Genomic DNA, 13,623 nt, shown 5'->3' with positions numbered 1-13,623 from the left:
GATACAGGGAATTTAAAACTTCAAAAGGTTATGGATGGGTGAGATTTTTCTCCTTCTCTGCTTTACTTCACATCTGACAACATATCTCACTCTGCATTTCTCTGCTCATTTTATTTTAGTGAATAGGCCTCTCCAGTGTTCCTCATTCAATCCTGGCCTTGGACTTGATTTACCTGGAAAATACTGTGTATAGTAGATTTTGTCATCTCTCTGCTCACCCTCTCTTTCCCTTGTACTTACAAATGTAATAAAGTGGTGCAGATACAGCCCTCTGTTAGCCTGCAGAGATACTGCACATTGACTTTTCATTTCAACCTTTGTCTTTTGTCTCTTACTCAGTTTTTGATCCAATTCATTTGTTTTCTTTATCACAATACAAGCAGGAGTATTTTCTTCTATTTTTCTGGTGTCTGTCTGTAATCACAAATGCATTCAACCCTTATATCAGCTTTTGATTTTAATTCTTTTGTGTGAAACATATAAAAAAACCTCCACAAAACACAGAACCTCTACAAAACTTCCAGAAAGCACACTTCAGCATTTTGCTGCCTATTCATGTGAAGCGTACATCTAAACAAGTGGTACTAAATATGCTTTTAGTTACGTGCTATGCAGCCTACAGCCCTAAGAGCGTGGATCTGCGTGACTGGTCAGACACAGAGACACGGAAGGAGGTTATCTGAAGATGTTTAAAAGCCAGCATGCGTATTTATTGCTAGGCATTGTCTCCTGTCTCGTCTTCCTCAGGATGCTCATGGACTTGGCATGGTCCCCAAGGCAATTTGACAGCATCTAAATTCTCTGCTCCCCTCTAGTCCGCAGCTCCAAACGCTCCTGATGTGCTTTTCCTTCCCTCGGACCGTACGGGCAGCACAAACCAGGTACTGTGGATCTTTGAGGCTTTCAGAGCCTCTTCCTAGTGCAGGGGAGCCATCTAGCAGAGGGCTTGATCGATATTTTTAGTGGCTTTTTCTCAAAGAGGGAAAAAGCTGTACTATCAAAATTGGGCACGTTTTCTGTGCTGTGGTCACTGCTGAGCCCTGGCTGGGAAATTGCTTCTTTGGCTTGTCTCGAGCATGGGGGGAAGCAACGATAGAAGCCTACCAGAGACACTTGAGCTTAAGGAGACCACTTTCCTCCCAGCACCTTGTTGTATGGTATTCCACGACCTCCTCCCAGCCCCTCCATATCTCCGGCAGGATATCTCATGCCCAGAATTCAGGGCTGTATTTACCCTAAGGTCACGTAATAACCAATGCTGTATATAAGATTCTCAAAAAAAAAGTTGCCCCCTTGATCTCTGCCCCCTCTACCCACCCAACCATCCTCACAATTAACTCCTCCTGTTGCTTTTTTAACTGAAGGATGGAAAACGTCCTTCTAGACAGTTACGTGGTAAGGTGGTGGGAGAGAGCTGGACCAGAAGCGAGCGCCCAGGGGAAGAGGGAGGGAAGGATGGGGAGCAAGAAGGGAGAGGAGAGCACCCAAGAGCTTGCGAAACCCAGCAGAAGGGCTGGCAGCAGCAAATGCCAGGGGACAGCAGAGGAGAGCCAGATCCCCTGTCATGGGGGTGAGCAACAGGAGAGTAACTGATTATTATAATTATTTGCAACCCCTTTTAGCAGGGAAGAGCTAACTGGCAGTGCCATTTATTCCCAAGCATTCTTCCCTAATAATACCCTTAATACAGCCTGTTCCATTGCTTTTGTGAGGCATGTTTTTCATCTTCAAACTCAATTTCATTTATTAGAGACTTCACCGTATGTGACACAGTGTGCACACAGCAAGTGCAGCAAGGATTCATTTTAATTATTATGTATTACCAGGAGGTACAGTGTGTTTGTGCCGGTGGGCGAAAGGGCGAGGAGGGGGTGTTATCTATTTTGATTCTGTGTCACGTATCGCAACTGTAAGGTGATGGGGCTTTCTGAATTGCATTTTAAATTTGGAATTGGGACGTTTGGTGGCTGACAGTGCTTTGTGCCAGCCGTAGCACAGGGAGAAAGTCTCCAACCAGCGAGCACCCGTGTGGCTGCAATAAATAGTCTGAGATAACAGACACCTCCCTGAAGTCTTTGTTAGAAAGTCAGCCAGAGGACTCTTCTCTGGGCAGTGACTAATGACATTTGAATGCTGCTCCTTATGCAAGTGTGATAATATATAGGGTTTTTTTCAAACTGGAATGAATTTGTTGTAAGACAAGTCAAAATATCATTTCAGTTGGGTCTTTGAAGGAGGAAGAGAAGCTGGACTCAGAAGCTGTGTTTTCTAAGTTGACTCTAACCTTTTTTATTTTTCTGAACTGGAAAATTTTCCTTTCTTTGCACAGAAATGAGGAGGCCTTCTACCCTGGAGCTCTATGTACCCCACTGGCTTTCTGCTCAATGGTGTGATATAGGTCTGGAAAGTATAAGCTGCAGCATAATTTTAATTAGAATAAATTATTTTTTTGAAGAAGTTTGCCTTTTTTTAAACTTGACAGGTGGAGATATCATGAATGTTTGCTCTGTTAGAATTGCCTGGTGTGGAAGGGAGCAAAGCAGAAACCTGAAAGATATTGATAAATTGGAAAAAGTATAGAATGAAACACCAGAAATTATGAGAAGCTTTAGAAGGAAGACATTGCAAGAATAGTCTAGAGCGATTTGTATATTTCCTCACTACTTGCATACAGCAACTTTAAAACTAGGGTCAATGCTGTTACTTGGTGCTTGAGCCACTTTGGCTGAAGAGGTTGCCATCATCTGGCTGTCCTTTGCAGGTAGACAAAACTCTGTAAGAAGCTAGTAAGCTGCTTGTGAGCACTCACTTTATCGGATTATTTTACTTGGCACCTCTAAAACACAAGCCTTAGGAAGACAACCCCAGTATAAGGATTCATTGTACACCTTTTTAATGGCAACAGAATCAACCTAACACAAGTAATACTATATCAGGAGCATTGGAGATACAGGGTCTTAGTAAGTATTTATAAGGCTCAGGCACAAATGTGCATATGTTTTGGAGAAGATAGCATCTGGTTATTAGAAAACATATTTCTGTTGAATTTTTGACTGCTGAGTACTGACAAGAAATGTTTCGTATTATTGAAAAATAGATGAGTTTATTTGGCAACAATAGAGTAAATAATGCGTGACCGACCGGAAACTGATAGGAAGCTGGTGTTATTCTGACCATTTTTTTGTTTTTTAATTCTTTTAGTATGATCAAGTAGTTATCTTGCTCTGGAGATTCCTGTAGAAAAGTTCCTGAAAGGCATTATATACGCTATAACTGTGGCATCAACATTTTAGTAAAGCTGGTGGGAAAAAAAATTAGCATTTCCTTTGGAAAGAATGGCATGTTGCATAAAGATTATGTACACACACGCATGCGTAAAAGCATCATTGTTTTGGCTTGATTTTACTTTAAAAATTAAAAAAAAATCTAATATGGAGCTTTTCAGTTTTGTTTTCCACTTTCCTTTTCCTATTTTGTTTCCCACTGACACGCTGAAATTTTTCAGTGAAAAAACTAACAAAGCAAAACAAAAACTAACTGTAATCTTCCAAGACAACAAAAAAGTCATTGTGTTTTCAGGTGGTGATGATCAGTTTGAGCACTCTATGTTTCAGAGAGAAAATCCTACTGCAAATGAAAAAGACGTTTTATGTTCTTTGTCCATGTTAGAGTTAACTGACAGAAAGCTGAGGCCTTGGGTTAATATGATACCAAGATTGTTTGTTCTTAAAAGCAAGAGTGATGACTGTTTGCTTCTTAAAGACCTCTGATTGCCCGGCATGCTTGATTGTAATCCAAACCAACTTGCTTTGAATGACAAATTGATTGTTGTGCGCATTTTTGATAATATAGCAATTTGTCTCCTTGGGTATAATACTCTAATCGCCCCTTCATTTATCAGTAGGGAATCGGCAATTCAGCTCTTCCTCGGGCTGAGGTTTGGCAGGGTAGCCGTGACACTCTGTTGCGCACTTGCAGACTCTGAGTGAAGAAACCCCCTCCCAGCAGCATCACGCACCTGTTCCTCAGCATGCATTTCATAGCACTCTTTGGCACCTACCGTATTGCTTGGTTTAAAAATGTAAATGTTTAAGTCAACAGCAAAGAGAAGTTTGTCTGTTCTTGAGATTTTAAATTTCTTGTTTGCACACAGTCTCCTTTTCCTCCTTACTTCTGTGCTCTGGGCCCGTTCTCATCTTCTGACCTGACTGAGCAGGAGGTGTTGGTTTGGTCTTCAACCAGCGCTGTGCTTCAATCATCCCTCAAAGAAAGTGGTCAACACACAGTGACAGATCTGTGGTCCTCCTGGTCTTAGTGTTTGCAGTATGAAAAGTTGCCATTCCCAGGGAGCGGTGCATGTTTGTGAAGTTCAGGGTACCCCGTGTAGTGATAACATTTCTTAACAAGGTGCAGAAGCTCTGCAGTTGTTTGCCTATCTCTTATCTCACGGTTGTACCATATTTCCTCTGTACCCCAGAGTCTGATGAGTTTGTGTCACTAACTCTATGTACCCCAAATAAGATACGCTCTCTCCTGAGACGAGCAAAAGTCTTTCACCAGCAGGAGGGGAGGGTGAAAGGAGGTGGAAGACGTGGCATCCTTCCCCCTTCTGTGGTGGTTGGTCACAGATCCTTAACCATATTGAATACCTGGGTGTTGCTGGCAGTCAAGATGTTTCCGTAGAAAGCCCACATGTAAGACAAAGTGGGAAAGCATACAGTCTGAGCAGGCTATATACTCTGATAACTTGTGAACCCCATCACGTGCCCTCGTAACCACAAGCTCATGGACAGTAATTCCCTCTTGGCATGCAGCAGGGTAGGGCTTTTCCACTGCTCGCAGCTTACTGAGAAAGCCACAGCACATCTGTTCGGTGGCTTGAGCCATTGAGCATTCTTTGCATAGCCTGCCTGGATAAGCTGTCACTCTTGATTTTTAAAACATTTCACAACAGAGGGTTAGCCTAGAATGGAGAACCTCTTCTGAGCATCATCTGCAGAGGCCCCTCTGCTCACAAACACATGCTGCTTAAGGCTGCCACCATCGTGTCTTATGTCAACAGGGGATCACGTCCTCTCCGCTGCAGCAAAGCACACCGGATTATCTACCCTCCATCAGTCAGCCACTGGCCTCTGTTTTGCATTTATTGTGTTTCTAGATAAGTGCTTTTATCTGTTCTTCCATGCCGCCACTCAGGTTTTAGAGATGCTCCTTAGAACATCTCCTTTTCTTCAGACTCTCCCTGGAAAACTGATTTAGCTTATCCTTTTGAGAAGGAGTTGGCCTCCTGTTCCATTTCTCTGAAAGCTAGACTTTGTTGGCTGGAGATAGAAGAGGGAGTGTGTAAATGAAGGCCCTTGTTAGCCTGGGGATGGTAATTTCCTTAAGCCTCATTGATAGTCAACCAGGGAAAGATCCAGAGCACTTAAATTTAGCTTGCTGCTCTGAGTCTGGCTCAAGAAGCATCTGTATCTCTCCATTGCCATTACAGATGACTATGCTGAGAAATATTTGTCTTTATGAACACTTCCTTGTTTGTTTAATCTTTAACAGGATGCATTTGTCTGTTTCTTTTGCTTTATACTGTGTGTTTTCTATGCTGAGCAGAATCCACCAGATTGGGGGAGTGGGCTGCTTTGTTAGTATTATTACGTTTTGACTTACAGTTGGTTGCATTTTTAACCTATGAGTCAGGAACTTCTATCACAAACTTCAATTTATGCACATCTCATCAGAGTAGAGTCTAAAAGTTATGGACAGGCTTATGGTTTGGCTTTACTACATAGCGCTGTACTGAATTCGGTAACAATGTTCTCGGTTAGAACAGCCAGGGACACGGCTAGATGATGTTTGCTACAAACATTGCCCACAGTCCTGCAGCCACCTTATTAAACTGGTCAGATTTGAAATACAAACAGCAAGTGCTTAAAGAGCTTTGAAAAATAAATTTGTTTTTACAATTTATAAAAGTTAAAATTAGCAAAACAAAGCAAAAGCACGCCATTCGTCTCTCAATTACTGTCCCAGTTGAATACGCTGGTTGGTGGATGATATTTGTGAATGTTATCACTCCCAGAATGTAGTTGTTAAAAAGCCATTTCTCTATTTCTGTTGCAGTGAACTATTTCATAAAAAATGGTACAGAAGATGTGTTACTGTGCGGCAATAGCACTGATGCTGGGTAAGTACTTTAAAAATATCTTCACTTCTGGTTCGTTTTTGTTGCAGGGTGGTTTTTTTTCTTGCTACATTTTCCTTCCATTGTCTACTTCTCACCAGCATGAAGTAGATATTTCAACTTCCCTGTGTCAATCATAATAGGAGAGAGGATAATGACAATATTGTGCATAGTAATACAGTTTTCTGAACTGCAGGGAAGAGAAGTTTGTGTGTGTCATGTATTCAGGTCTAAAATCTTTAGGGGCCTTATTACAGTTCTTTTTCAATATGTTTAAATATCTCAGTAAAAAAAAATAGTGAAAACTAAGTAACACTTTGGCTGAGTGGAGAGTATTTTAAAGGAAATGAAACAGGAAAGGAAACAGAAAAGCTGGAGGGATTTAGACTGATGATGAATTCTTGGCTTTTGGCAAAGGAAGGTAAACAAATCAACAAATGCTAGTCCCCAAAATAACATGCTTTGGAGGTGGGAAGGTACTCAGTTTTGAGTTGTGATCTACATTTGTACATGACAAGTTTATAGACTATGTGTGTTTCATTTTCTTATAATATAGACAGTAAAGAGATCCAGAATAATTCCTGTGGTATATAACTTACTCTGCATAAAGGACTTTATTCCTATCCCTACCATCTGTAGATGCTAGCGGTTCCTCCTGCATCCAGCCCTCAGAGTCTAAGCGCATTGTCTGAGAGTGTGATTTTGTTTGACAGGTTCTCATGATCCTGATGGAAATGGAAGAGTTCAGATGGGATGGAGAGAGATGAGATCTTGTGTGGGCAGAGATTATAAACATGCAAAGATTGTAAGCTGTTAGGAGTTGTAGGAAAAGGAAGAAAAGACCTTGGAGTGGTGGGATGGATGAGGTTTGATCTAAGTATGTGAGAGTATTTGAATCAGGGAGGTGGATGACCTAGGTCAAGTGAAGGGAAGAGGTGAGGTGGTCTACTTTTGGAGGGAGACGTTTTGAGTTGGTAGAACTAAATGTAGAAAACTAAAAAAAAATAGGGTTTAAATTAGGAAGAAATGTGAAAAGAGGGAGACAGCAGGAAGATGAAGGGAAGAAAAAATCTAAACTTGCTTGTGGACAGGAGGGCAAGAAAAGCCATGGGGTCCTGGAGAGAGATGCTTTACTTTCTGCTGCCACCGTCTATATCTGTATTTACATAAGACAAAGGGAAAGCTGAAGTGTCAGCCTTCCTTCTGCATGTCTTGTGTGTCTGATCTGTATTGCCAGTCTAATTTAGACTGTAAGCTCCTTGGGCAGAGGGCCATGCTTTCCTCTTTGTTTGTTCCATGGAAGGTACAATGTCAGCATTCATTAATGAAGTGCTTTGTTGATTGTAATACATTGCATTTATCCAGGCTCAGGCTGGACTCCAAGACTATTGGGATGTTTCCCGAGGATCCCAGGATTTGGCAATCTGCCTGTGCTGGTGGACTTCAGCCTTTGCTAGCCAATAGGCAATAATATTGAGCAAAATATGTTCTGCACAGCAACAATATTTTGCACATCATGAAATATTATACCTTGTTCTCTCTGACCACCTGAACCATGTTGGTGGCAAGGTGCTAATGTCATGAGTGATGGCAAAAGGGTTGATTAGATTATAGGTAGTTTGTGAGGCATAGTTTAGGGACTACTGCTTTGGAATTGTCCAAGTGGTGGGAACTTAAATACCAATCCAATATCCATGGAGTATCTATTAGTAGCCTTTATGGATTTAAGGACTGGGTTCTAGAAATGCATCTTAGCAAAGACACCCTTATTTCCTTCCCTAGAAAGTCAATAAATTGCACTGTGTCAGCAAAAAGCCATGATTGGAGAAAACCTCCAATGGAGGCACTATGCCCATGAGAGAGTCACAGCCTGAAACAGCCAGGGGAGAACTTCCAGCTTTCCTGTATAAAAAAGAGGAAAATGCCACCCCAACAGCTAGAGTCCTTGTGCTTGTTTTGATAAATACATCAAAACTATCAGTGTTTGTGCCATTAGGGGAAACCCACTTCCCCTTTATGCATCAGTTCTTTCTTCTTCAGCCTCTTGCTGTTTTAGTTAAGTATTTAATACCACTGAGTAAGGTTTGGTTTTAAACGCCTAAAAATGAGGATTAAATATTCCTACTTGCACTGTTTTTTTAGCTCAGGACTAGCAAGCATTGTCTCATCTGTTATACCTTGCACAGAGTTCCTGCCAGTCCTCCACTCTGTTGTTTAAAGACATGAAGATAATCAGGAAGATGATCCTAAGACCTCAGGGGACTTGCAAAGTCATGTATTCCCACCTGTTAGGCTAGAGAGACCATCATTTTACAGGCTGACGTATTTAACAGAGTGGATTTGTTTTCTTTTATTCTTCAATGGTCAAAGCCAAGAGCAAGTGCGTTCAATGGTAAAACACAAAAATCTGAATGCGTGGGACCTTTTGGGACAGGTTGCACCACAGGGTCAGGGAGGTGAGTTAAGAGTGAGTGGATGCATCAGACTGGGGTTCCCCCATCTATTAGCAATGAAATTAATGACAAGTGAGGATGCTTAAGTCGGGAACCCATCGAGACATCAGGAAGGTGTGGTAGGGAAAGACAGCCGGCAAGGCCATGTCTGAGTGTTCATAGCATTTGTGGAGCTTGCTTCTGCTCCCAGTTTGGAGCTTGAATTTATTAGCCTCTGGGGTACACTGAGGACCCAAAGGAAATGCAGGGAAGGGCAGCGTCATGTGTGCACTCCTGGAGGGATTTGTTGTTAGTGAGGGATATCTGTGTTGTGGCTGGGATATTAAATCTCGAGGTAATTGACAAAGCCATTTTAGTGCATTTTTAAAAGCATGTTAATGACACTCTGAGGTTTGGCTGGTTGCTGTTATTATGGAAGAGTAAAAAGAAAAAAGATCTAAATAAATCTACGATGGCAATTATTAGGTGATGAGACTCAGATGGTCTGATGTAAGAGTGTGTAGTGATGGAAACTGCAACCTGAGCTGGAGTAGCAGGCCAAAATCAGCAGGGAAATGATCATCAGTGGATGCTATATCACAGACAACCTAATTATCTCCAAGGTGGGGGCTTTATTACATTACTAAGAGGGACTGTTTTCTGAACAAGCACCCAAACTGCCAATAAAGTAGGAGGTAATGGATCTAGCTAATATTGATTCTAGTTCAGAAGGGATTTGAATAGATGTATGTCACTCAGCAACAGCAAACACGTCTCTAGTACTTCACCTGGCAGATGGAAGAAAAAGCATTTATTTATGTTTTTAGGTATGCTTAAGCAACCTCAAGAAGCCACTTTAAAAATCACACTGCAGACACATAGTAGGAGTGTCAGGAGGATGGCATATTTCTTAGTTGCACAAGAACTAACCTGTCTGTGGGGTTTCCCATATGATCCCTCAGAAACTTTCTTCAGGATACATGAAATTTGATTTTTCTTCATTTAATCAAATAGAAATTTCGTGTTGTTTTTCTTCTTGTTTGTCCAACTGCATTTTTCCCCTTGATGTACTGCAAGAATTTGCTTTGTATTTACAAGGAACAAAGAGTCCAATGGAAACAAGAAGTAATGTTTGGAGAAGGGAGAAAATCAAATGATTGTGATCAAAGATGTTCTCTGGCTCAAAGTGAATGCTAGTGACGCGTGCTTGGTGTTTCACAACAAGCACATTCAGAGCACCACGTTAATGGAAAAATCCTCTGCTCTGAGGTGTGTGTCAGATTGGTCAGACACTGGAAGCAGTGCTAACAGCAAGGCTCTTTTAACAGAAAAAAACGTAGTTTACTTGCAGAATTATTCATGTTTCTAGATGTGTTTTGGGGTTAAATTTTGTTGTTCTTTTGGATGTGGCCGCGCTAGGATTTATCCAAGTTGGTTCTCTTTGCAAATTCAGCTTCTTTGATTTGATTTGGTTAAAATAAATGGAGAAAGCTCAGATAGTCTGATTTTCAAAGGGATTACAAACTCTATAAACTTACTTTTCAATTTAATTCCCAGTGTATAGCTTATCCAGTTTTGAACACCTTGTTTCAGCCCTAAGGAAGGTCCAGTAAAGATCCAGTACGATGATCAAATATTTGGAAGACCTTAGCTCAGACCAGAAGCTGAAAGCTGCTCTAGCCTTTGTGAAATCCAGTCTTAGCATCAAGTGGACTACGCTTTGCAAGGGCTACAGAACAGCAGGCGACAGCAAGCAGCACCGTACACTCCCTGTAGTCAGGCACCACGGTCCTTTTGAAGGCATCTACCCTACTGGGTGAAAGTCGCCCCTGAGGGCAAAATTACTTCATATACAGAGATGAGTATGTATGGTGATAGTGCCAAAGGAAAGGCCTGTAGTTGGGTGCAATGCTTTAGGGTGTACTCAGGGACCTACAGCAAGGACAAACCCCGGCATTCAGTGCCTGGCTCCAGGCAATGGGACATGGCCAACGCCGGGCAAGAAGTGAGGGAGCCTCCAAGGGTGCTGCTCTCAGGAGGAGACGCGGACCTGATCCCAACTCCAGATCCAACGAGCACAACCCCACTGCTTCTACCAGGCATCGCCCTACTGTGATCATCAGAGCAAATCTCCCAGCAAGTGGGCTGTGGGAACCGTTTCATGTCAACCTGCTTCAAGCCGCCCGTACAATTACGGCTTGCTCCTTCTCCATGACTATTAACCGGTCATTTTGATGAGACAACCAGCACCGCAGAGTCCCGTGCTTCCCCGCAGAGTAAAGACTCACAGGGGCTGCAGCAGCTTGGAATTATCTGTCCGTGAGAAAGGAAGATACATTTCAGCTCTAAAACATTTCCACTTTTATCCTGTTGTAATTTCACAGGGGCATTTTTCTGCTGTGGTTAGACTGCTGCTTTTTCTTCCCTTTCTGCCTGAAGGTTTGGAAGAGCAATAGAAACAGCAAGGAAATTTGTCCATTAGGAGAAAGAGAAACAGACAAGATGCTATCAATGTACAAAGTAAACAAACAGACAAAAAAGAGAAACTTATCTTTGTTCTTTTCACTTTTTCACTCACAACTACAACAGGGAGCTGGCTTTTCAGAAAAGTGTGCATGTTTTAAGTCAATTGTATCCCCTTTGGATCTCAAGGTCATACTGCTTAATTTTTTTTTTTCCCTTTCACATGATATGTCCTGTATATTCAGCTTGTAGGCAGGAATATTCTAGGAGATCATACTGACAATGAAAGCACATTTGCATCGTGTCTGTACTGATATTACCAAAAAGACTAGTGAGCAGGAAGGAAAAGCAGCCAGTAAAGCTACTTCAGGATGCAACAAGAAAGCACCTTTGGCAACTGCATCCTAGTAACTGTTGCTATAGAAACTTTAGCTACCTTTATCCTCACTATGACCTTGATTTTTCTTAACAGGGTACATTAAAATAATGTACAGCGCGGGGCAAGATTCTATAAGGTTTGGTAAATTCTGCTGTCACTGAGCTTATTGCATATAAGGGATGAAGGAACAACCATGCGGTGTAGTGCTCCTCAAAGTTTTTGAGTGAGTCCTAACTCTTTCTAAAGCATCATCAGAAAAAAACTTTGTTTCCTTTTGTGTTGTGGTATTTTCCTAAGGTAGTTAATACCAATACATAAAGTTGCATCAGATGCCTGTTTTCTAGTCACCAAGAGTACCGAAAGCATCATTTTTATGGTAGGTTCTCCATGCCACCGTACTGTCAGCGTACTCATTATGGCATGTACAGCGATGCAGCACTTTGATTTCTCTGAGCTATAGTAACATTCCTTTGCCTTTACGCATCCTCCACGTGGTGATTTAAAGTCTCTTCCAAAAGCTTATCATACCCCTCAAGGGTAGAGAAGAAACATGCAGCAGACTGAGGAGCAGCGCTGCTCTCAGATGCTTCCACCAAAGCTACTTTGCGCAGCCCAGCGCTGCAGCTCTCACCCAGCCCTCGGCAGGTGGAGAGCCTGGAACAGTGTACATGCCTGCCAGAAGAACATGTCAAACAGCGTGCTCTCCCACAGCACTTTGTCCCCTGACTACAAGCAAACATGCCCAGTAACACAACCCCAGCTGCGCTGGAAACTGGGGAACTGCACCAGAGAATGATGCACCCAGGCGATTCTTTATTTGCTGCTGGTAATTAGGACCACTGCAGCTGTGAGTTGCCTGAACTTAAATCCATATTATTATTAATTTATTGTTATTATTACTTGTTTTCTTAATACAAGAAGGCCCCAGATTCAGGCCACGTTGTGTTGGATACTGGACAAGTAGGGTGGGAATAGCCCCCTTGGCTTGGAGGGTTTGCATTTCAGAGGTGCAGTCCATGGATGGGTGGGGTGAAGATGGTGCTCAGGTGTCTTAGTGGCACATATCTCCTCCTGGGGAGCGATAGCCAACTTTGTCGGGCAGGTTGTGGTCTGGCAGCATGTGTTTATGAACGGGTCTATCACAGGGAATGGGGTACTGGGGAGCTTTGGCATGTGCCTGGTGGGACTGGTGTGTTCATAACACTCACCAAATTCAGTCTGATGGGGTACAGCTGGCTGACGGGCGGGAAAGGCTGGAAAGGCTGGTGGAGTGAGGAAGGGGATACAGTTCCCAAATGTGCCTTCTTCAAATGTCACCAAAGCAAGGGTATTTTGGAAAGAATGAAGTGTGTTGTTTAAATTACCAGAGCTAATAACGTAATTACACCCCAGATTAGTAAGCAATATTAATGAATTTATTACAAACCTTCAGGCCGTACAGCATACCTTAAATGAATTTAACTAGATTCTGATGTAAATCACACAAACTTTTCCATCTACTCTGTGTTGGTACAGTGACAGGAGAATGAGGATGGTTTGCTCACAGTGAGAAAGCCTCTCGCTTGAGTATGAGAAAAAACAGAAAGCAAGTATGTCACCTGAAAGATGCTGCAGGGGCCATTGGCATAACATTAGGTATTATACAGGCTTAGGGGCAACAATAACAGTCCCAACTCCTAGGGATCAGTTGTGTATTTGGAAGATCATGTCTCTGGTTAAACAGCAGCAGTAGGGATTAAATCCAAATCCACTCAATTCTTAAGGATGGGTAATATTACCTCTTAGTCAAAGCTGTAATAAGCTCATCAGCCACATGAGAGAAGCAGACTTACCAGCGGCTACAGCCTTCATTAAGCAGTAATCTACCATTATGTTTATGATAAATTATTGCCCTACATTTTGTTTGATGGGTTAGACAGAGGATCCAGTGTCTGGCCACTGGATTGAGTGAGAAGAAATGAGAGTTTGCTTACCTTGCTGCAGCACAAAGTCTCAAAAAGCCACACTGCAGCAGAGGGAGTTCTTCCTCTCGCTGCTTGCGTGAGTGCGTGGAGGGGTCTGATGTGTCAGGCTGAAACCAGTGGTTTTCCATCCGCCTGAGCAAGTAGCCCGTGGGGGGAGGCAGAAACTTTTTTCCTGGATACAAGTCAGTGGCACGCACAGGTCAGTGG

General features: G+C 42.4%; 1 protein-coding gene across 7 annotated transcripts in view; it reads left to right on the top strand.

Moving 5' to 3' along the window:
* The window catches only part of SCN5A (sodium voltage-gated channel alpha subunit 5), a 216,362-nt gene that overhangs the window by 74,989 nt on the left and 127,750 nt on the right, over window positions 1-13,623 (top strand). For all 7 annotated transcript variants that reach the window (XM_069778259.1, XM_069778258.1, XM_069778256.1 and 4 more), the window contains exon 8: window positions 6,118-6,181. In XM_069778259.1, the coding sequence (XP_069634360.1) occupies window positions 6,118-6,181 (64 nt within the window). The remainder of the gene's footprint in view (window positions 1-6,117; window positions 6,182-13,623) is intronic.

This window comes from Haliaeetus albicilla, chromosome 2 (assembly GCF_947461875.1).
Source record: "Haliaeetus albicilla chromosome 2, bHalAlb1.1, whole genome shotgun sequence".
NCBI classification, from domain to species: domain Eukaryota; kingdom Metazoa; phylum Chordata; class Aves; order Accipitriformes; family Accipitridae; genus Haliaeetus; species Haliaeetus albicilla.
This window is presented reverse-complemented; position numbering and strand designations above follow the sequence as displayed.